The sequence below is a fragment of the Engraulis encrasicolus genome, chromosome 13, assembly GCF_034702125.1.
Source record: "Engraulis encrasicolus isolate BLACKSEA-1 chromosome 13, IST_EnEncr_1.0, whole genome shotgun sequence".
In the NCBI taxonomy this organism is placed as follows: Eukaryota; Metazoa; Chordata; class Actinopteri; order Clupeiformes; family Engraulidae; genus Engraulis; species Engraulis encrasicolus.
In genome coordinates, this window is record NC_085869.1 from 47,138,353 (window position 1) to 47,161,843 (window position 23,491).

General features: G+C 44.9%; 2 protein-coding genes across 3 annotated transcripts in view; one reads left to right on the forward strand and one right to left on the reverse strand.

The window, feature by feature from the left end:
• stk39 (serine threonine kinase 39) overlaps positions 1–10,289 on the reverse strand; it is a 58,977-nt gene extending 48,688 nt beyond the window's left edge. Inside the window, exons 1-10 of the mRNA XM_063214670.1 lie at positions 10,184–10,289; positions 8,505–8,617; positions 7,110–7,218; positions 6,364–6,508; positions 5,425–5,480; positions 4,374–4,483; positions 4,031–4,132; positions 3,595–3,728; positions 1,504–1,552; positions 1,227–1,292 (exon numbers count right to left, since the gene is read on the reverse strand). Of these exons, the coding sequence (XP_063070740.1) occupies positions 1,227–1,292; positions 1,504–1,552; positions 3,595–3,728; positions 4,031–4,132; positions 4,374–4,483; positions 5,425–5,480; positions 6,364–6,508; positions 7,110–7,218; positions 8,505–8,617; positions 10,184–10,289 (990 nt within the window). The remainder of the gene's footprint in view (positions 1–1,226; positions 1,293–1,503; positions 1,553–3,594; positions 3,729–4,030; positions 4,133–4,373; positions 4,484–5,424; positions 5,481–6,363; positions 6,509–7,109; positions 7,219–8,504; positions 8,618–10,183) is intronic.
• Positions 10,290–11,842: 1,553 nt separating this feature from the next.
• Positions 11,843–23,491, forward strand: part of cers6 (ceramide synthase 6) — a 54,059-nt gene continuing 42,410 nt past the window's right edge. For both annotated transcript variants that reach the window (XM_063214075.1, XM_063214077.1), the window contains exons 1-3: positions 11,843–12,149; positions 16,088–16,193; positions 18,254–18,384. In XM_063214075.1, coding sequence (XP_063070145.1) covers positions 11,980–12,149; positions 16,088–16,193; positions 18,254–18,384 — 407 coding nt within the window. In that variant the 5' untranslated portion in view covers positions 11,843–11,979. The remainder of the gene's footprint in view (positions 12,150–16,087; positions 16,194–18,253; positions 18,385–23,491) is intronic.

Consider the following 23,491-nt stretch of genomic DNA (forward strand, 5'->3'; position numbering starts at 1 on the left):
CACACACACACACACACACACACACACACGCACACGCGCGCACACACACACACCCACACGCACACACACACGCACACGCACACGCACACACACACGCACACGCACACGGGCGCACAGACGCGTGTACGCACACGCGCGCGCACACACACACGCACACGCACGCACACACACACACACACGTACGCACACACACACTGCTGCCTTCTGCATGAATGATTCCTCTCTCCAGCACAGCCCTGGCTTGCTATGACCCCCAAAGAGTCAACCAGGACTCAGGACTGTCCGTATGACTATGAGGTGTGTGTGTGTGTGTGTGTGCGTGTGTGTGTGTGTGTGTGTGTGTGTGTGTGTGTGTGTGTGTGTGCGCATGCGTGTGAGTGTGAGTGTGTGTGTGAGTACATGCACCTCCATACTGTGTGTGTGTGTGTGTGTGTGTGTGTGTGTGTGTGTGTGTGTGTGTGTGTGTGAGTGTGTGTGCATGTGTGTATTTATGTGTGTGCATGCATTTCACTTTGTCATACAGTATGTGTGTGGTTGTTCGCAAGTGTGCCTAATACGCACCAGTGTATGTGATGTGCATCTTTGTGTGTCATTGTAACTATAAAGTAACTCTGAGCTTCTAGCCACCTGAGTGAGTGTATGTGTGTGTGCGTGCACGCCATCGTGTATGCTGCATATGTCTTTGTGAATGCATGTGTGTGCTTGTGTGTGCTTGTGTGTGTGTGTGTGTGTGTGTGTGTGTGTGTGTGTGTGTGTGTGTGTGTGTGTGTGTGTGTGTGTGTGTGTGTGTGTGTGTGTGTGTGCGTGTGTTCATGTGTGTGTGTGTCTTCATGTGGGCCTGGGGTGTGTGTTGACAGTAAATGCTACTGGTTGTGGGGGCTCTTGTACTGTCAACACCCTTCAAAATTCCCCCCAAACAAAAAGCTAAAGGCTTCCCTCAGCACCGCCGACTCCCTCTGTCAATACAGCTGCCACTGGCTTCTGCTCCTCCTGCTGCTGCTGCCTATGGCCAGGGCCTCTTACAGTGTTAGCTGGGCCCAGGACAACGCTATCTCAATGCCCCCCCCAACACTCAATACATCCAATGCAGTGATGAGGAACCAATTCTGGGCCCGGGACAACTGACCCCTTTTTCCCCCCACTGTCGACTTCCGTGGGTGTGCCTCAGGGCTGTGGGACTGAATGGCACGTCTCTGCTTGACAGGAGAGAAAAAGGGCCTTCTTACCTTCTTGGCTCTTTGGGCTATTTTGGGACCTCGACACAGCAACTTCTCCGTCAAATACTCGTGGTTCTATTCAGTGGAGAGAGAGAGGGAAGGGATTGAAAGAGGGGATGGAGGAAGGGGAAGAATGATAGAAAAGGGGAAAGAGACGGAGGGAGGGAGGGAGACAGAGAGAGGTGGAGAGAACGGAGAATAAGCTTTTCTGTGGAGTGCTGCTGGGATTTGTGTATGGAAGGGTGTGTGTAATAGATTTGGATTTGGTGCGGCTTTGCAGTCATACCTTGGCCTTCTGGAAGAATTTACATTTCAAAAGCTCTGCTGCAGTCGGCCTGAGAGAGGGAGAAAGAATGAGAGAGAAAGAGGGGGGCAGACAGAGAGAGAAAGTGACAGAGAGAGTGGCAGAGAGAATGAGAGGGGGAATATGAGAGGAAGAGAGGAAGGGAGACAGTGAACTGAGTGAGCAAGCAAAAACGAGAGAGAGAGAGAGAGAGAGAGAGAGAGAGAGAGAGAGAGAGAGAGAGAGAGAGAGAGAGAGAGAGAGAGAAAAGAGAGAGAGCGCAAGAGAGAGAGAGAAATAAAATGGGAAGCAAAAAGGGTCAAAGATGGAGACAGAGAAGAGAAGAGAAGGAGAGGGACAGATAGAAACGGAGGACAAAATCAGTAACGTGCAGCAAAGAGATGAAAGAGAGAGACAGAGAGAGAGACAGAGACAGAGAGAAGACAATGAGCTCATTGACCATTGCGTAAGTCAAATACCTCACACATGTCTCAAGGTGTACAAGAGACGATGCTCTACCTCTGACAGCCTGTCACCTCTTAAAAGACTCTCTCTTCACACACACATGCAGGCACTCGTGCATACACACGCACACGCACACGCACACACACACACACACACACACACACACACATACACACACGCACACACACACACCAAACGCCCGCGGCTAGCTACACACTGTCATGTCCTCCTCACACATCACGCCAACCCAATGACCCAGCAGCGAGACCCACTGATGGACAACTAATGAATTGCGCTTGAACTCACACTTGAGGTGGCAAGAGTGCCGATATTTCAACTCCTCCGGGCCAGACTGCCTCCATGCCTATCGATTTTTTTTTTCGCAGGGCTTAGAGGTGGGTGGTGCAGTGTGTGTGTGTGTGTGTGTGTGTGTGTGTGTGTGTGTGTGTGTGTGTGTGTGTGTGTGTGTGTGTGTGTGTGTGTGTGTGTGTGTGTGTGTGTGTGTGTGTGTGTGTGTGTGTGTGTGTGTGTGTGTGTGTGTGTGTGTGTGTCGGGGTGGGGGTGTGGGGCTTGGTGAGATGGCTGCATTTAAGTTCTCTTAATAAATTTTCGTTCGAGTCGAGATGGTAAGGAGAAAAGAGCAAGCAGGCATGGCGGCCTATATGGTATATGACCACTTCTTCATCAATGACCTTTCACCCAGTGCGATGACAAGTCAAGTCAACCGTCAGGCAGAGCGAACCAACCCGACCACGGTAGTGAAAAAGGAAGAGGCCATGAGGAAGTCTACCCCATCTACAGGGCCAGATAAACCCACAGCCTAGATATGGCTGCAGCCTAGGGCCCCCACCCCACCTACCAGGGGGGCCCTGATTGGCCAAAAGTGAAAAACTGCAGCATTGTGACAAGATGCAATATTGAAAATGTCATCTGTTGTGTTGAGTATACAGCTGGTAGACATGTTATGCTTAATTCCTAGCTCGTGATTATGACACTGTCTATGTAAATGTGTCACTAAATTTGCTCTCCGAGGGCGGGGGGCACAGCAACCTGTAGCCTAAGGGCCCCAGGCCATCTTAATCCGGCCCTGCCAATTTAGCTCTTATCAAACAGATGCATTCATCACCATACACGGTACATTTGGCAGTGTTAATTTAACACGTAGAGAGTAGCATGAACACCATGATACGTTATCTTCAACTCTTTAAGTGCTGAACTAACAGTGCAAAATTCACTGTGTACAAAAAGATGTATGCAAGCTGAGCAGGCTGTTCTGAACCTTGCATTCGGTATATGAGGTTTCATATACGGATATCCCCGCTCTTAGCCTGGGGGCCAAAGATGGATCGAAGCCAACATCTATATCCTAGGCAAGAGAACAAACCTGAACGCTAAATAAACAGAGGATCGAATGCAACATCTTTATAAAAAAAGCAAAAGAACAAACCTTAATCCCAAATAAACAGAGACAAGAAAAGGGATTCGTCTTTATCATAAGCAGAAGAACAAATCCGAAATCCCAAATAAACAGGGACACGAAAGGGGATTCATGTACAGTGTAGTATATCCTAAGCAAAAGAACAAACTAGAAGCCCAAATAAAAAGAGACAAAAACAGTGGGATTCAAACCTTTTGGCAGGGTCCTTCTGAAGGCACAAGGTTATTAGTTTCCTAAAGGACTTCCCATACTTCTTCACCGTCTCCTTATCCTCCACACCTGTTTCTAAAGTCGGGGGGTCGTTCTGCAGCGTTAACATTAATACCTGCAAGGCAAGAAAACAAGAGCGGTCTCTCACAGCAGCACTATTAAAAATCTTTTACGACTGCTCTCAGATGGACAGTATCAAATGCAGTAAGAGCAGAGGACTTCAAGTGCAGTTTGTAAACAACTTTGCTGAGTTTGATGTTACAGACGATGATGGATGCTAAAATGGAGAATGTAAAGTGCTGTGCGAAAAGAGGACTTCAAATGTGGTCTGTCAGCAACTTCAACATTAGGGGTTGACAAGATGGTTACGCTGTACCTGCTGCAGGGCTATGTAGTTAAGTCCATGAAATGTCTCACCTTCATTGGTGGGTAACGGTGGTAAGGTGCAGACCCTGTGGCCAATTCAATGGCAGTAATTCCGAAACTCCAAATGTCAGCTTTGAAGTCATAACCTCGTACCTGCATCAACAGCACACGAAAAGAAAAAAAACAGCTAGCACTAATGCACAAAAACGACAATGAAATAGCACACATTACAGAAATAAGCTGAAATAACTGAATGAAATACAAACACACTGAAATAACTGAATGAAATACAGTAGTGCGCTTTAGCACACTGAAATAACTGAATTAAATAATAGCACACAGTAACATATTGAAAAAATTGAATTGAAAGAAAGAACCTCATTTGAATGCTTACCTGTTCCATCACCTCTGGGGCCATCCAACATGGAGTGCCGACAAACGTCTTTCGGACTTTGTGCCTGGTTATATCTCCTCCCGTATTCAAGAATGCACTAACTCCAAAATCTTCACAGGATGAGAAATTTAAAAAACGCATTAGGGTGTTTTGATAATATCATTGGTGAAACTTCACCGGAAATTATGATTTATGAGGAAGACCCCTATTGTTAATAATACCTCAAATTATGTTTTATTCATCATTCCTTGGACAAATGCCCTCCAATGTTGGTCAAGGTCAAAGTGGTTGGCAGTGTTACGTAACCAAAATCAATATGCCATCGAGCCCGCGCCACTGTCAGCTTCAGAGTGGGAAAAATCAACCACCATGAATAATTTAGCCTGGTTTAGCAGCCGATCGATCACCTCCATTTTAACCTGGTAAACATCCCTTTCCATATCCTCTGAATGGAATGCATTCCACAGAAATGTATCTCAACATAATGTTAGCTTCAGTGCTAGTCAAAGTCAATGTCATGAATGTGTTGTTTACGTTCACAAACGTGTTCTTATTGGACAATAATTACTAAGTAAGTGCAAAACCATTGCAATTGTCTAATCACCAGTCCGATAACGACTGGCTAAAGGCAGAGGAGGAAAGCCAACAGCAGAACAACTGGGGACACACATTTCTACAGGTCAAACGTTGTGTATGTTGGGCATGCAATGGGCATGTCTAAGAGAAAGTATGCCCCTCGAGGGCACTCTTAAAGAGGCCTTATCCTGAGTCCCAGCTGAGCTAAACGGGGGCATATTGCAGCAGGACTAACTGGTTGCCTTCTCACAACCAAACCCTGAGGTGTTGGGGAGGTGAAGTGGTAGCCTTGTACGCAGCCAATGAGGCAGAGAGACCAGGCCAAGCCTATCCAACAACCCTAATCTCTCCTCCTCCTCTTCCTCCTCCTCCTCTCCACCAACCACCTCCAACCAACACAGTCCAGTGCAGTGCAGTTTGAAACGCAATACTGTTTTTTTTTCCTTCAGTAGGAACAACTGATCTCCTCACCAACCTGCGATCTGCACAGAGCCGTCCTCCCCCAGCAAAATGTTCCCTGCTTTCACATCCCTGTGGACAGAAAAACACATGAACACACGCACGCACGCACGCACGCACGCACGCACACACACACACACACACACACACACACACACAAACACACACACACAGAAACTCTTGGTGACCCAGTGCAGTGGTGAGTAGGGCAGTATCGATTGCATCTGCCCGGATTCATTAGATTTCTGTGACTGCAGTCATTCCCCCCAACACACACACACACACACACACACACACACACACACACACACACACACAGACACACACACACACACACACACACACGCACACACACACACACACACACACACACACACACACACACACACACGCCCGAGGGATACCGATGGATGGTTCAAGCCTTTTACTATCTGTGACTTCCACACTGAGTGCCATTCACAATTTCCCATCTTTTGTGGGTTACTGATCTAACAAATCAATGCCATTGAGTGTATATGTCCAATTATTGCTCTGTGCATGGACAGGCCTTTTTGATGCACAACATGCATAATTGTGATTATTGTGAACATGTGCGGCAATGGCAATACTGCTACTACATAATGACTTAATCCAAAGCACTCTCCTCCGAGTCAAGGTTGTAGTTCTATTAAAAACCCTTAATTTCACATTGGGGTACAGACATAAAAATATGCCTACATGTCAATACTATGCTGAGATTTTGGAAATAGTGCTCATTTGGAGATAATTCTCTTGACAATTCACTACTTTACCTCACATTACATTACACTTAGTAAAATGGTTTTATCAAAAGGGACGTACAAACGAGGACATAAGGAGTAGCACTTGCCACTTTACATCATTATTACACAATAATGTACTGTATGTGTGTGGGTATTACCTGTGAATCTGTATTGCTGTATGTGTGTGGTATTACCTGTGAATCTGTCCATTTCTGTGCAGGTAGTCCAGCCCCTCTAGGACTTCTTTTAAAATGGTAGCTATTGTGGGTTCATCCAGAACTCCGTTTTTGTGCTCTTCTTCCGAGATGACCATGTGCTTGATGATGTCCAGCACCGACCCTGGCGTGGGTCAGATTGATACATAATGTTAAGACCAAAGGCACCAGTTTCCTGCCTAACACAATTCTGTGACACATTTAGACATGGCCCCTGTTATACGTTTCTTGTATCCAGAATGGCAGTCGTGATGTCTTTTTCAGAAAGAGCGCTCAACTCCCAACTGTTTCTTACAAGGTCTTCGGGTGCAAGCAAACAGCAAAGTTCATGTTAAGTAAAAAAAAAAAAAAAGCAGCACTCTCGGGTGTAATTCTTGCAGTTTTAATCTACTGGGTTAGCATGACAGACAGACGTTTCGGCCTAAGCCTTCTTCAGCACTAGATTAAAACTGCAATTACACCCGAGAGTGCAGCTTTTTTACTAAACATAGTCGTGATGTCTTACCCTAAAGGCTCAGGGTAATTCCTGTAGTGCAGTGCTATGGTAATAACGTTTTTCCAACTAACTAATAGTAGTGAGTTACACTGGTGTAACAGCGAACATTACGAGGCTATGACTAACGCTAATAACAACTGGCAGCAAAGGGCTTTATGAACAGTCATTCAGAAATACATCAAAAATAACATTTTAAAAGGCATCAATAATCAAGAACTTTCAAATGTACCTCCACTAAGAAGCTTCATGACTAACCAAAGTTCATCCTTCACGACAAATGAAGTGTAGTAGGACACGATATTTGGATGGTTACACTGGCTCATTGCTTGAATTTCTTTCTGTGTTGAGACAAGGAAAGAGGGAGGGGAAGGAGAAGACGAATGGCATGTCAATAATGCAAACAAAATGACATCAAAGCAAAACCAAAACAAGTTACACATTTTGGAACTCTTGGAAACATGCTAGACATTGTTCACAAAACTTCAAAAAAAACCTTCTTTTGTCCACCCTGACGGCTGTGTCAATGGAAGGAAACATTTTGCGCAAGGCCCTCCCAATGTGCACAGGACCATAAAATCACCGCTGTTCCTTTCAAGAATGTCCACTAGCATCCTGATATCAACAACTCAGGTACACTATGATCTCACCACCAGCTCTCACACGGGAAGAGACCACAGCTCGCCGTGAGACACAGCTAAACATACTGTATTTGGCATTAAAAAAAGAACACAATGTTGGGCCTGCTTCATATAAAATAATTGTGTAAGTAGTGTAAACAAAAGTGTTAAGAAAAGGAAACATTCCAGGTCGGCCACCCCACCCATTTGCAGAGGGCAATAAAATAAAACACAATAAAATGGTCTGAGAATGGCCCTGCCGTGGCCTAACGGTAGGGCACTGGGGTTACTACGCTGGTGACCCGGGTTTGATTCCGGCCCGGGTCATTTGCCAATCCTGCCCCGACTCTCTCTCACTAATCATTTCCTGTCTCTCCTTCACTGTCCTGTCAGAAATAAAGGTAAAAAAGCCCTAAAAAATATGAAACAAAAACATGGTATGAGAAAGAAAAACTCAGTCATGATCCTACCAGCCCTCGCAGCCATCAAAGCAGACATGGGCACTAGGACTAGAAGTTTTTGAGGACCGGTAAAAACATACACTGAGCTGCCTGCTACATAATGATAATGTGTACACAAAAGCACCAACCCTCCTCACTTCAAAGCTGGAACTTTTAGTAGAGTTATCCTGATGGTGAGTCAATGAAAAGATAGCTGAACTAGACACAACTAGAACTTGTGTAGGTCTGGGCCTTTGGAGTTATCCTTCACTACTGAAGGTTATAATAAGGACACTAGGCAGTTGCCTATGGCTCCAACAAATTTGCCCATTGCAGGGCCGCCCCAAAAATCAGCCCCACCATGGTAAATACCAACTAAAGTAATTCAAAAGGGCCCCATGTCTATATTTTGCCTAGGGCCCCCAAATGAATAGAATCACTGCTAGGGCCAGGACCTGGAGGAAGAGTATGTGGATCGGGGGTGAAAGTTCGGATGGTTGTGTGGTGGTCTGCCTGGACGAAACACGGCAAGAAGAACTAGTCCCTTTTTATAGGGGGCCAACTCACGAGCAACTCGTCCATGCTGGTCTGGCACTTCTCCAGGTTGATCCTCTTGATGGCAACGCGCTCCTGACGGGGGACACACAGGGCAGCTTGCACCACAGCCGTAGCCCCACTTCCTAAAAAGATGACCGCGCAGAAAAAAAAGAAATGAAAAATGCAAGCGTGGACTTTTTGGAAACCCCACACAACTAGCACTGTTTAGCTAGTATAAAGGCCATGTGTATGGGTTTTTAGAATAGTTGCGTTACAAATTCTGGGAAGCAAGAATGTGTTTCTGTTTATAACATGGTAATTACATCTGTCATAAATAATCACATGGATGAATGACTCTTGTAGCTGTATGTCTCCAAAACAAGTTTCTACAGACGATGCTTTTCACTGGATCTGACTAGTAACCAATCCCACAGACCATTCATGAGCCTCAAGACCACTTCAAGGTCTGAAGGCATGGCGTGACGCTGTTTACACATAACGCCCATTCTATAGGTCTTGACAAAGGCACTGACGACAAGAACACTAACTTATGTGAGAGGTAGCCCATACCATAGCGAGTGCTGGTGGTAGATAAGGATGAGGGGCGACCTAACTTTACAGAACTGCTGATTACGACAGCTGTGATGAGGGGTGCAGAACAGTAAAAGGACACTTCTGTTAAACCGCCCACGGCCCCATCAGCAACAGTTGAGGCCTTTGGTCCAAAGTCCTCTTTATCCTCGTTAGTCTGTATCTTGGCAATGTTTGAGGTTGGTTTCATGAACCAACTGACGATTACATATGACTTAGAAAAACATCCAGACTGATGCAATGTTACACGGGCATAGAAGTTTAGCTCCATGACCAGTTACATTGTATGACCAGTGTGTGGAATACACTTGAACCAACAGAGGGCGTTGAGTACAGAATATGACCAATATAAAAACGGTACCAGTAACTTAAGGAAATTGACAGGTATGACAGACGACAGATAGGCTTCAATTTCATTCAGGCATTGTCTTAGCACTATATCAACATATAGGTTTAACTGTTCCAGCGTAATAGCATACTCATGGACACGTTATTAACGCACATAAACCAGCTTTTCTGTTTAGCTTCATATTTTAAGGACATGCCTCGACTCCAATGAGCAACATCAATGAAACAGCATGGTCGGGGTCTGTGATACGGCAGGTGGCGGCGGAACTGACAAAGCGGTATGGCAGCCTAAACTTCAGAGGGAAATGTCACGCGCGAGGTTCATACAAACCGCGGTGCCAAAATCTTGGACACAACATCACCACGTTTTACAGTTATTCGGCCGACAGCCAATTACATTTCCCAATGAATGAATGCCCCCACCACTCGACTGTGGATGAATGTCATGCCAAAGCATCTTTTGGTTAATTAAATCACACGCAGCACGCCTTTTGACAATCTGACAGCCGCTGCCTTGTCACTTCACGGTAAAAATGAACATTTTGATACACAGTGCATGTCATATGGGTACCTTTGATCAACCCATGCAGGCGAAATATTGCGGTGTCTTACATCCGCATTGCAAAGCACTAGCTTTGTACGACAACATCGGCTGTTGCATATGAAAAAAGCCGGTAGGCCGTCATCGTCATTCACAATTGTCAAGACCCTAGTATGCCTGTTGAGAAGGTTAATACATAAAAGATGTAGCCATTCGAGCCGTCACTAACCTATAACCTCCTGAAGCTGGTAAGACTCCTTGACAATTGGCCAGCTCGGTGTCGGCATTGGTTGCGGATGGTGGCCAAGCGCCGGAGGATCGCCTTGCTCCGCCATGATGCTGTCTGTGCCGCTGAGCTACTTAGCTTAGCTGGTAGGGTTGACAGCTCTCAACGCTCGCTGTAGACAGCGGCCCTCAGCTCCTGACAAAAAAGTGTGTCTGCTTCTGATAATACCGCGAGCGATGCTCTCAGCCGCAAAATCCGAAGTTTTGAGCCCACTACGGCTGAATTGTTTTTTTTTTTTTTTTATGAGACTTTCACTTCAATTTCTAAAGATGTACCATGTGCTGAATACTTTAAAACTATTCCAGAACTAATTATTTAGTCTTTAACAGATTTGTTGTGGTCTTGAATTAACTGGGTTTGCCTTAATCCGATTAGAATCAATTTAAAGTCGGTATGGGTTTAAAGAGTGTAATGCGCTGCCATTCGCCTTGTGAAATTAGGATAAAGATATGTTTGTTAATGACACAACTATTTTTTTCCACGACATTAACCTAATAGGCCTACAATACGCCTGCTTCACTGACTAGGCCTAAGTACCAATTTCAATAGGTTATGCAGTCCTACATCTTTTACATGAAATCGGCATCTTGTGAGGCTCTTCCAATACAAGAAATAAAATTCATACGGAAATGTAACTTTACTTGACAATGTGACGCAAAATACTGTCTACATTTTAGCTTTCTTTCTACTGCACGAAGGGCGCTGCTGACAGAGACCAATATTAGTCGGCAGATGGAGCCACTGGGCTGTGGAATGCAATCACCAACTGCTGTACGTCATATTCTGACAGGGTTCAGATGCGTTGGCGTTGAACCAAGTTTGTTGCGGTAGTAACCTAACATAGGCCTACATTTTATTGTACTACAAATGTTGTTTTGTGCTACACAAAACTAGGCCTATTCCCTTTGTCCGGCCTCGTATGTTTAAACAGGGACATATTATTTTGTAAAAGTAATTACACTATACACCAATGTATAATAAGAGACTTGTAACGCCTTTTACGCACGACATGCAGCGCTGAACCATTTTACGCACAGGGTCAGTCTGTCACGACAACAAAAATGAGGGTGGGTCAATGAAACCAGGCAATTCGATTTCCAGTCTCATTGCAAAATTAAGTGTTTTGAATCCCAGCAATACCTTGTTTTCGAAGTCTGTTACTTTAGAATGTAGGCGCAGGTATCCAGGAAAAGGCCTGCATATGATGCCGCTTGGTTGACTCAGCAGATTTGCAGAATTAATTAGACTTTATTAGACCGAATTAATAATGACAACAGGCTAATAACAACTTGTTATTAAAGTGATATTCTCTTCCCATCGTCTCCTCCCCTTAATTGTTTCAATTGGACTGTAAGGCTCATTATGCCCGAAGAACAGACGACAGCAACCACAGGCAGCTTCAACCATTCTCATCAACATCACTGTTCCTGGCTGCCAAGGTGTTACAATTCCTTCTTTGCAACAGTGTATCATGTGTAGCGCTTTAAATGGCTGTTACATGAATGACACTCGGGCAGACCAATCATAAACCGAACAGTGGAGTTCACTTCCTCACTTCCTTCCTTACATTGGAAAACGCCAGAGTGACCGAATAAACGGGCGGTGCATGAACTGATTCCATCATCACACCGAAACCTGCAAAGATCCGCTGTTGGAGCACTAACAGCCCAGCATTGGCTGTTATCAACACCTTGTGTAACTCTAGAAAACGGGCCGCCCGGGTTGGCTTTTGAACAACCATGGCTGGTATTTTGGTATGGTTTTGGAACGAGAGATTTTGGCTGCCTCACAATGTAACCTGGGCTGATTTGAAGAACACAGACGAGTTAACCTTCCCTCAAGCAGAGGACCTGTATCTGGCATGTCCTTTAGCGTTCTGCATCTTCATGATCCGACTGGTGTTTGAAAGGTATGTCTAAGAAACATAGTTGCCGTCGTCATAACGGTTTCATGTTCATTCATTTGCAGTGAAGGAGACGATCTCATTGAGCATCTCGTTCATCTTCGTTACAATCGATGAAGGATTTCCTGGGCGAGCTGTACATCCCGCGGTTTTGAAGACTGTCAGAAAGAATATGTTCAAAGGAGCCATTTTTCTGATAAAAAAAAATGCAGCTACTTAATTTTTTAGTAGTTTTCTTTGTGCGTGTTCCCTGTTGGATACAACCAGAAGGACTACTAAAACCCGTTGCAGTTGGCCTGGACCCTGGATGTTGCATCCGTCACCTAGAGGCGAAAAACTCATTCCACTTGTCATCACTTGCAATGTATTATAGTCGCTTACAGATAAACTATAGCGATGGCTTATAGGTGCACAGTGGAAATACTCTTCATATTGCTTCTCTAATAGAGAAGTGGACTCTTGCATTGTAAATGAGACGTACAAATCACACTTATATCACACAGGGCATGCCAGCAGCCAAGGAAATGCCTCTGCATTGCAAGTCTTCTTACAAGGGGCTGATGTGCGTTGCAGAACCCGACTAAATGCAAATATTGACTCCTCATCTATCTAGATAGGCCTAACATTTGTTGTCCTGCATGAGTATACCGAGCAGTGCATAACGTCTCCCACACAGTTCGTGTCAGACAAAAGGCATTTGTTGCTTTTTACGCTCAGCTATAAGCATACATAACCATTTAATGCACCTTGTAATGCATAGTTATATACATCACAAAAGTCTGCAGTCAAAGAGTAAGAACTGTTGGTTGTTTATGTTATGTTCCCCACAGCCCACAGCCATCTAAACAGTTCCTACAAACCAAAGCGGTGTCTGCAACTTGTTGTAATGCTTTGAATAACCAGCATGCCTGGCCTATTAGCTGTAGAACTAGAATGTTATGTGCACAGACCCTGAACAAGAGCACTGAAAGCCAGTAACGAGAAGATGCAGCTTCGAAGAGGCCTAACTGGAACTGGCTGCATGTCTGATGTGCAATGCCTGAGGCTTTGAAATAATACGATTTTTTCCCCCTTCTGCAGTCCACTCTCAAGACCACCTCGGATACATGGCTTAAGCTGACTTGAGTTAGTGATTGGACTCGTAGTGAACTTTATCCTCCTCCCCCTCTGGGCATGGTAGAACATTCTGGGTATGGATAAGTCAGTGGAGTCAGTGCACAGAGTGTTATTTTATGCAGTGTTAATTCAACACTTGAAGAGTTGATTTAACATCATCTAGATTTTATCTGGTTCCAGAGTACCCTCTAAGTGTTGAATTAAAAATGAATTTTGATTGTGTATAATACAGCTATTCAAAAATGGACGAGTCAAAATGGTGAACGACTGATGTAGGCCTATGATGCAAAGCATTGTCTTGTTATGTGCGTAAAAACATTACACAGTTGTTCATCTTTGCTATCAGGCTTGTTTGGAATTCTGAAGGTTTGTTCACACTCAAATTCCAGAGGTCCTAGCCGTCCTCACATACATAAAAATCAACCCAACAAGTTGAAGATGAAGTTCTGAAGATGAAGTTCTGATGAACGGTCTGAGCATCAAGATGAAACTGCAAGAATGGTGTCTCAAGTGCCTCATTTCTAGTGCAGTATGTCAAGCACTTGAGCTCTAAAGCTGAACTTTGTGAGGACACCTAGTAGACCGTACGTGATTCTTCATTCTGCTGCCTGTTCCACCCGTTCTGATATTCTGCTCTTTCTGGCTTTAGTCATGCTACCTCAGGCAGGGAAGTTGAGGGTACAGCACAGATGGTTTTCCACCTGACGTCTACCATAAGTTCTCGGTAGTTTGTCAGTTTTACATTACATCTTACATTTTTTTTTACAGTGTCTGTGGGCTGTGTGTCTAGCTGTGTGGTGGAAGGCAGGTGCCAATTGGTTTGTTTGTTTCCACGTGGATGACTCTCGACTCTGTGGAGAGAGACATGTGTTCACTTCTCATCTCTAGCTGCACTTCCTCCCACGGCACACGTGGTCTCCGCTGACTCCTCAGCAGCAGCAGCGGCACACAGCAGCATCTCCTGTTGCACTGGCCTTAGCTTGCTGTGGCGCAATAGTGGAATTTGAATAACAGGCCAGACAGACAACATTAACCTTTGTTACCAGTGCTGTTTCTGTTTTATATGTTTTGTATGTTAGAACTGTAGCACACACAAGAGCCTACCTCCCTATCAATAATGAATCCACAGATAGACAGATCGATAGACAGATGGATAAATAGTTAGATAGACAGACAGACATACGCTACAAGATACTATTTCTAAGTTATAAATTGATTATAAGCTGTTCGTATGTAGATTTGCAAAACTTAAACCTTGGTGGTTTCTTAAATTGATTTTGGCGTGCTGTGGATATTTGTCGAGTTCGTGTTGTGCTGCGCATGTCAAGACGGCCGTGTTTTTTATCATCCTGAGATAAGCTCTTCAGCCTGTGTCATCTCTGCTGGAGCTAGGCAGGACAGGACGGGACAGGACAAGGCCGGGGCCATTTGTTTGGCCTTAGTCCTGAGTACCGGAGAGATGCTTATCCTATCTGTCTTCACGCCATTGGCCTGCCCGATAAAGACGCAGCGAGAGATGTGTCATCTGTATTGTGTCCCGTATCTGATCAAGATGATGTTGTTAAAGCCACCACCACCACCACCACCACTACTGGGGAGGAGATACTGACAGTCGCAAAATGGAGGCCACAGTGATGGAATGTAATGTTTAAGAACAAGTGCCATGTTTCCTTCTCAGAAATGGCATTAGGCATTAGGATATACAGTATCATTCTAGATCAGGGGTGCTCAACTAGAAACTGAAAAGGTCCACTCGCCAAATTTCGTATGTTTCCAGGGTCCAAAAAAGTCGCTACGGACCGATGCAGAAAATAGCCTCACTCGCTGGCCGCACTGGCCTCTTGCTCACTCACTGAGTTGTCATTGTGATGATACTTTTATTTGTCATAAGACTGGCTTCGCAGAAATACACCTATAGATCGCATGGCGGTGAAATCTCATGTATAATTTATACATATTAAATACAGATGGATTTTGTCTTGGTCCGGATGACATTGCGTTTGGGTCCGCATCCGTACCTGGGTCCGCCAGTTGAGCACCCCTGTTCTAGATTATCCTGCGTAGTTGTAAACATACTGTATACTGTATATGTCAAGACCCAGGGCCTTTCATAAGCTTCTTGTTACCAGAAAAAGTCTTAGTGTATTACTGTCGACTGTAATGTCATAGAAGTGTTTTCACTGTTAGTGAAAAGTCTTTCCAACAAATACAATACAAGTGTTCCACTGAAGAAATGACGCACACGCCAAGGCTACCAATTTTATGACGCGAAAAAATTGTGTAACGCTCAAGAACAAGTGTCACATCTTCCCAGAAATGAGGCTCTCCGTTAGGGAAACAGTATCAAATTATACTGCATTGTACATGCAGAGCACACCGTGTACATATACTACACAGTTCATTTCCCTGTTCAACATTTCCAACCTTCAACACATCCTACAAACATATCCTACACTATCCATATTAACCTCTTTGGTGACAGTAAGGTTTTGACATAGGCTCTGCACAAAGTTGGAATGACCAAGTCTTAATCTGTTCCGTAAGGCTCTCTGTAATGTCATAGCAATGTTGTTACGATTTATTATGATTTATTTCTCCTTTATCTTACTTAGGGTAGTCACATTGAGGCTGTTGCCTCGTTTCCAAGAGAGCCCTGGATTATGTAGTTGAGCCTTTTCAGCAATGGGTGAATGGGTCTGCCGGCGCCATCTGCACAAAGAGGCCGCATGCATTTATCTAAATGTTGAATCGACGCAGCAAACATTTACAGTGCTGTTTAACCACCCACCGATCTAATGGAGCATCCCCATCTCTTCTTCTCCTTGCAGGTTCATCGCCAGACCATGTGCCCTGGGCATGAAGATCCAGGCTAACGGCCCTCAGAAGGCCCAGCCCAACGCCATCCTGGAGAAGGTCTTCACTGCCATCACTAAGGTACAGTGGCCACACAGGACAAAAAGGCTGTTGTTAATTCGACACTAATGCCTCTTTTCCACTGCCAGTTTTCTGGTAGGCCTACAGCTCGACACAACGCGACTGGGCTGCCACTTTTTACTTTTCGAATAGGCTCGACACAGCTCAATCGTAAAGCAAAATGTGGCGGCCGAGTCGAGCTGTTTCGAGCAGAAGGCCTACCAGAAAATCGGCAGTGGAAAAGAGGCATTAGAGTACTGTGGGAATTAGCACAGCATATTTCACCGGGCACAGAGAGAGAGAGAAATGACAAATGTTTCTACTGTAAATAACGAATTTGCTACCCTAGAGAAGGTGTTTACTGGCATCACTAAAAGTGCAGTGTCCATAGAGAGCGAGTGATGACAAATGTTTCTAAATTAAATTGGGACTCTACACAGCCTCCCTCAGCTTGCAGGTGCATCACGGGAGGAAGAGCAATAATTGCAGAGAGAAGCTGTAGCACACTTCAGCTTCTCATACTAACATTTCAATGTCTTCTTATAGATTTGAATTCTTCTTTGTAAACATTGAGAAACATAAACGTCGAAACATTAGTTGGGTGTGTTTGCCTACTAAATGGTTGAAATTTTAAGATGCAGTGTGCTCCACTTTCTCTATGCATTTGATGTTTCTAAAAAAAAACAACTGTCAGTCGCTACCCTAAGGACGCCGTTTACTGCCATGAACATGGTACAATGCTTATATCTCAAGTGGAGAGAATGGTTAAAGTGTGGGCCATCTGTGGTGTTATGGTTAAGGAGTTGGTCTTGGGATCAGAGGGTTGCAGGTTCGAATCCCACCCCACCCTCCCCTACACCTTCATCCATTACTGACAAGGCACCTGACTGTAACCAATACCCTGTGCCTACATGACTGTAGGGTGCTAGCCGGGCTGCACCCTCCTAGTGACACAACACCTTCGAATCGCGAGTGCGAGTCTATGATAATCAGGCAAGTAGGGCGCTATCCTGGAGAAGATGTGCACTATACCAAGGTACGATGCACATAATCCTGAGCAGAGGGAATTGTGAAAAATGTCTGTTTTCAAAGTGCAATATTGAATCACTGTGACGTGAGGAGGACTGATTGTTACCTCAGTCCTTGCTAAATGAGGCAAGTGTGGGCTGGATGGCCAAGAAAGACCACAAGACAAAATCTAAAAAAACGTACCTGTAGTGGGCCTGCTCAATCTCCTGGCTGCCCTTGTTCAGTCAGTGACACTGACATTGACTCAGCCCTGATGAAGGCCACACCTTGGCCAAAACATGTTGGCGTTTTTAACCTTTCTGTAATGATTTTAGCCGTTTATTAAAGGTATTCTAGTCTGTGTCTTGGCCTTTGTCTGCTGACGCATGGTCGCAACTATTTTTGGCATCCCTCAGAAGGAAGTTTCTTGACAAATTTTGAATGCAGTGCACAGCAGCAGGAGGCTGGGGCCGAGTCCTTGAAGATGCTGCTCAGTGCTCAGCCCCCTTCGCAATAGGAGGCTGAGGGCAAACAAGGCTGCAGTACCGTGTCCTTGTTGCCGTTCACTTGGCCCTGAGCTCCTATTCTTCTGCAGATTGACGTTCTTTGGCGTGCCTTTGTGTGTTCTGATTTCCAACTCTCCTGGTGAAATCCATTACATGCCACCAGGGTGAATAGACAGGAGAAGAGGCAATGTCTGCAGCAACTTAACTACCATAGTACTACATTACTACAACCCAGATGCCGCGGTAGTGTTAGTAATACATTACGACTTGACTTGGTCATTGCCATTCTGGTCACAGAAATGTATAACAGGGGATATGTCTAAAGAGTTTAAGGCAGGTGTGCATTTGGTGACTTTCTGATTGTCTGTCATAAATCAAGTCTCACTCTAATGAAGTCTAATGACTCTACTGAACGCCAAATGCCAGTTTCTTCAGATTGCATCAGGTAACAAAGTGTCACTTTACTATCTTCAGGTTTTGAAACTTTTAAATTCTTACCTAATTTCTGATGATCTCGTCCATTTCTTCCTCTCTTTCTCTTTTTCGGTCCATCCCTCCATCCTCCAGCATCCAGATGAGAAGAGGCTTGAGGGGCTCTCCAAGCAGCTGGACTGGAACGTGCGCACCATCCAGCGCTGGTTCCGACAGCGCCGCAACCAGGAGAAACCCAGCACGCTGGCACGCTTCTGTGAGAGCATGTGAGACAGCTTCTGTTTTCTTCTTTTTTGTTCTTCTCTTTCTTTTTCCTTCCTTTGATTTTTTTTCACATTTTTGGATACACTCTCCACACTTCAGTCCCGTACAGATAACATGCCAACATCCCTTCTGTCAGACCCATGTGTTCCGGTTGAGCCACTTGTTTTAGTATTTAGTGCTACTGTGTGTAGCTGGTGTAAAGTTGCAGTCAAATTCACCTGTGGTCGGAGGAAAGTGGTGTGTGGGAAAGAAGAGTATGTAGTCCAGTGAGTCGCTGTGCTTCTGTTTCTGTTTCTGTTCCTGTCGGCCAAAGTTTGATGAATAGTCCACCAGCGTGTACGCACTGTATATCACATGGTCAGAAGTGCAGGAGTTTGCTAATCTACTGTGCCGTTCCCACTAAAAGCTGCATTTATTTCTGCTTGTCAAAGTAGGGAATGAAAGAACAATCGATGCGGTTCAACGTCTCAGAAAGTTTGGCAAGAGTCATATCAGATGTCAAGTATTGACATTTAATATTTGATTATGAATACCTTAAACACACTTTTTGACCCAGTGGGTGTGTTTACTGTACGAGGACAATGAAACGCCTTCGCTCTCAAGATTTTCCGAGCAGCACTACAAAAAGCTGCCTCAGATAACAAAGTAGGGGAACATTACAAAAGCAACATTTAATCGGTTACTTTCCCTTCAAGGGCCCTGCACCCGCCGAGAAGATGAAATTACTACAGAACAGCAACCGTACACGAGCAGACATCTTTAAAAACAAACTAGACAGCCCTGTCGGTCTGAAGCAGCACAGTGTAATGTCATCAGACCTCTAATGATTGTCTGTAATAAATAGAGCCGGTACATCCTCCCTCGTTACTGTGGCTGGATGAGCGAGTGGAGTGGAGAGTACGGATAAGGGTCCATTCCCTGGCTTCGCTTCACTCTCACTGACTGTCCATAGAGGCACTGAAGCATTCACTGACGCAGATCCCTTTTCCCTGAGTACACTTAGTCTGTCTGTCTGTCTGCCTGGAACCATGGGAGAACAGTTAGGCCAGGGGTTCCCAAACTACCATGAAAATGGCCCCCATATACGGATAGATTCCAGCCAAGGCCCCCCTTACACAGGTTGTGCCACACATTTTTTTCAGTTCGCCCCCTTTCACAACTACAATGTAGGTCTGTTGGTTAATGCCCCATGGAAAAGAATAATAGTAGAAATGTTTAGAGATGCAATAGATTATTATAATGCTGTTCTCAACTAATTGGAGCATTGTTAATCTTATTTTTGCTTTATTATGGTTCATATGAATTATTCAGTTTATTGAGTTATTTATAGCCAAGTCGCCTAATTCCGCCCGTCCCCCAATTCCGCCCGCCTACTTAGTGATGATAGTTAATTATGTATCCACTGTCAGGAATGGATATCGACATGATACGGAGTTTGTATGCTTACAATGTGAAACAGTGATGACATTTAAAACCGAGTCAAACGGCCATTAACAGCGTTGTAATGAAGGGTGTCGTTGTAACGGCAGCATGAAAGAAATGGAACTTTAAATTCACAACGACATTCTGGCTAAAAACTCACCCTGGCCGCTTCCCTGTTTCGCTTTAGGACCAGAATTATTCAACCGTTTCCACAGTAACGACCAAACTAACCACAGTTCCTGCATCGGTAAAGCCAGGACTACAAGTGTGAACAAAATCAGCACAACAGCATGAAGGAATAATAAACAGCAACGGAAATACCGACGTGACCTGAAATCAAGCGGGCGGAATTGGGAGCCTTTCGCCGGTGAATTGTGCTGAAACTAGACTTTGGACATGCTGGACGTTATCGCCAAATTACGATAGAAAGGGCTACCAATGTTAGCTAATATTGACCCTAAACTTAACCGTAAATCACTTGTTTGAAATGTTTGATTACCATTGTTTCCTGTTAGCCTTTACTCACGCTCGATTGTTGATGTCCGTCCGCATTATTCTTCCCCCCAGAACCAAACTACCCCAATTGTCAGTTCCCCCTTTCGTCACTAACCACGAGAAACGAGGCTATTCGTAATGGCACCACGAGGCTTGAAGTTGATTTTTTCTGGTTTCTCGTAAAGACTTCACGAATGGCCCGAGTTGCGGTTGGAATATTGCTCATTACCTCATCTACACAGTTGCCGCTATCCAAAAATATACGATAGCATAATTAAATAGTATTTGAAATAATTGATATTATCACGTTTTCAGTGAAGTGATCAGTGAAGTGGGCGGAATTTGGCAACCTTACTATATTTTGTTTTATTTATACTTTTCCTGCCAACCTGTCGCGACCGTCAATGGCCCCCACTTTGAAAACTACTGAGTAGGGCTATAGAGATGTCAGAGGAAACGTTAAGTAAAACTTAGCACAGAGTCTAGGGTATGACTTTATAGTCACCAAAATGGTAATCATCTAGTCGCAATCTGTTACTGATAATGGCATAACAGTGATGTGTTTATGTAGTTACGTTTTTTTTTCCGTCAGAAACTGTACTGGCGGGCACATCTGCATGAAGAGGCTGCAATGTTGCTTTCAAATGTTTTGTGAGATGTTTGCAAAAGTGTCTGAGGCATGCTGTCCACATTTCCTGCAGTGTGGTTTTGAGGACCATTGGTGAGACTTCAGAGACAGGGCAGTGAGCTGCAGCAGCATGACACACAAATTTTACTCTAATGAAATGGGCATGTGAAGCGGAGGCAGTGGGCATTCTGACCCTAGAGACTGTCGCCAAGGTGTGTGTTCATGTTCGTGTGTGTGTGTGTGTGTGTGTGTGTGTGTGTGTGTGTGTGTGTGTGTGTGTGTGTGTGTGTGTGTGTGTGTGTGTGTGTGTGTGTGTGTGTGTGTGTCACACCACAACAGTGACAGCGGGTTTTCCACATAGTTGTAACGGAAGCATCCGCTTTTACATAGGAAAAAGTAAGAAAGAAAGATAAAGGTCTGTGCAGTCTAGTCCAGTACAAGTCCAGTGGTCAACATTCCATGGAGCTGTGGCGTGGGTGGAGGTGGTTTATGAAGTCAGCCCCAGAGTTATCCAGAGTAGACCCAGCCAGGGCAGCTGGACATGTAATCTGGCATACAGGGCATTTTCCCAGTAGGCCGTCAGTCATCAGTGGCCGATGCTTTTGTCTTTTTGTTTGTTGGATTGCTTGTTTCATGTTCCTTTACAGGCCCACAATTTAGATGGGGCAGCCCATCGGTGCATCAGTGGACTGAGCCCATCATCATCAATTGTAGCATGGGGGTGGATGGCTGGTCTACGCCAAAACTGTCCGTGCCAGTTTGTCCTCCCAGTCCAGCCCTGTTTCTGTTACAAGGATGAGAACTTCATAAAGGACTGGATGGTTGGATGGATAGAGGGGGCAAGGAGGGATGGAGCGGTATGAAGAGGGAAAGAGAGTGAGGAAGGGGGTGTATTTAGACATCAATTCTCAGAGACATGTGGAGGTTTGTGGTCCCAGCTCAGCCCTGTCCAGATTCAGATCCAGCTCTTCAGTCTTCAGTCTCCAGTCTCTGGTGCATCGGGTTGGGGAGAGGAGAGGAGAGCTGCCAGCCAGGCTTTGTCTGGGGCTCGTTCATTGTCATGGCTGGGCTCGGAGTACCCACACACAGGCTCTTTTTTTTTCTTTGTGGATGTGGCAGACTCTCAGAGACTTTTTCAGGGACAACACAATTCCAGGAGGATGATTGATTGATTTGTGGGCTCGGTAGTTTCATACCACACACTTTTTTTTGGCAGGTTTTTGTAGGTCGTGGTGGTTGAAGTTGTGAATACTGGAAGTGATGAAAGCCACAAATAACACCAGGGCATCATCAGAGTTTTTTTGGCCACTGGACAGGTCATTACTGCTGTGTCCAGCATCCTCTGACAATGCGCCTCCAATCCCATGTCATTCTCTGAAAGGTCATACTTAGCCAGAAAGTCCATAGAAATGTGAAAAATACCCAGTAATTTTGCAGTGGTAGTTCAACAGTTAGAGAGCCATATTTAACGCTGCTCTACATGCCCTTAGTGTTGAATTAACACCACAGAGCACCACCTAACACCATAGAGCACCAGCCATACAGCTCTAAAAGAACAACAGAGAAATAAATATAAACACCACCACCAGTATTGCCCTGGGACAAAAGTCAACAGCCAAAAAAAGGGCTGCTTGAAATAGCGTCCTTTCGACTCCAATAGCCTCTCAAATCAGCCAGCCAGAGCAGATTCCGCACCGCCTCTTTTTCCCCTTTTTTCGACGGTAAATAGTGTCAGGCGGAAGAAGAGAAGGAGAAATGAAAAGAAATGCTGTGTGTTCCACTGTGACTTCTTCTTGGTCCCCAGGACCCGGGGGCTTGGCGGCAATCTCTAGCCCTCTCTAAATGAGCCGAGGTGGCATGCTCTCCGCTGGCCTTGTCTGGCCTCGCCTGCTCCGTAATCCCTGGTAATGAATGCGTTCTGCCTCCACAGCTGTTCGCGTGTTGGGGACGGAACGTCAATGTCAGCAACAGACTTTCCTCCTCTTCAATCAGTTTTTTTTCTTTGAAGGACAAGTGATTTAGACTCTGAATGTTTTTTTTGTTGTTATCATTTTTCTCTTTTCGTCGCCACTCCAATAGGGAACGGGTAGCAAAAGCTCAGCTCTTCGAGGCCAAAAAAATCAGTGACTTGACCCAGGCTTGGAGATGGCGGTCAGAGTTTCTTTAATATTTTTCTTAGCGGCCTGTTCTGTCAGGTCCTGGCTGCCGGATCAGAGGTCCCCGGGGGTCAGACGGGGCTTGTCTGCAACGCTGGAGTATGATCTTGCTCCTTCTTCATCCTCCTCTCCTCTTCTTCTTCGCTGTCTTTATTTTTAGACCAAAAAAAAAGCTTCCCTGAAGAATGCCGAATGGAGTACAAAGCCACTCGTGCTTTGAAGTGTCAAGGCACCGTTTCTTATTTCTCTTTTTTTCCCACAAATATGGGAAGTCGGAGAACTCCATATGCACACCTAAGATGTCCTGTGAGAAGGCTGTGGGGATCGAAATGCCTTTTTTTAATTTCAGGGCAGGGTGTGCATAAGGGGTTTTAAGTGTGTAATGTATGTGTAGTGAAGAGTAGAGAG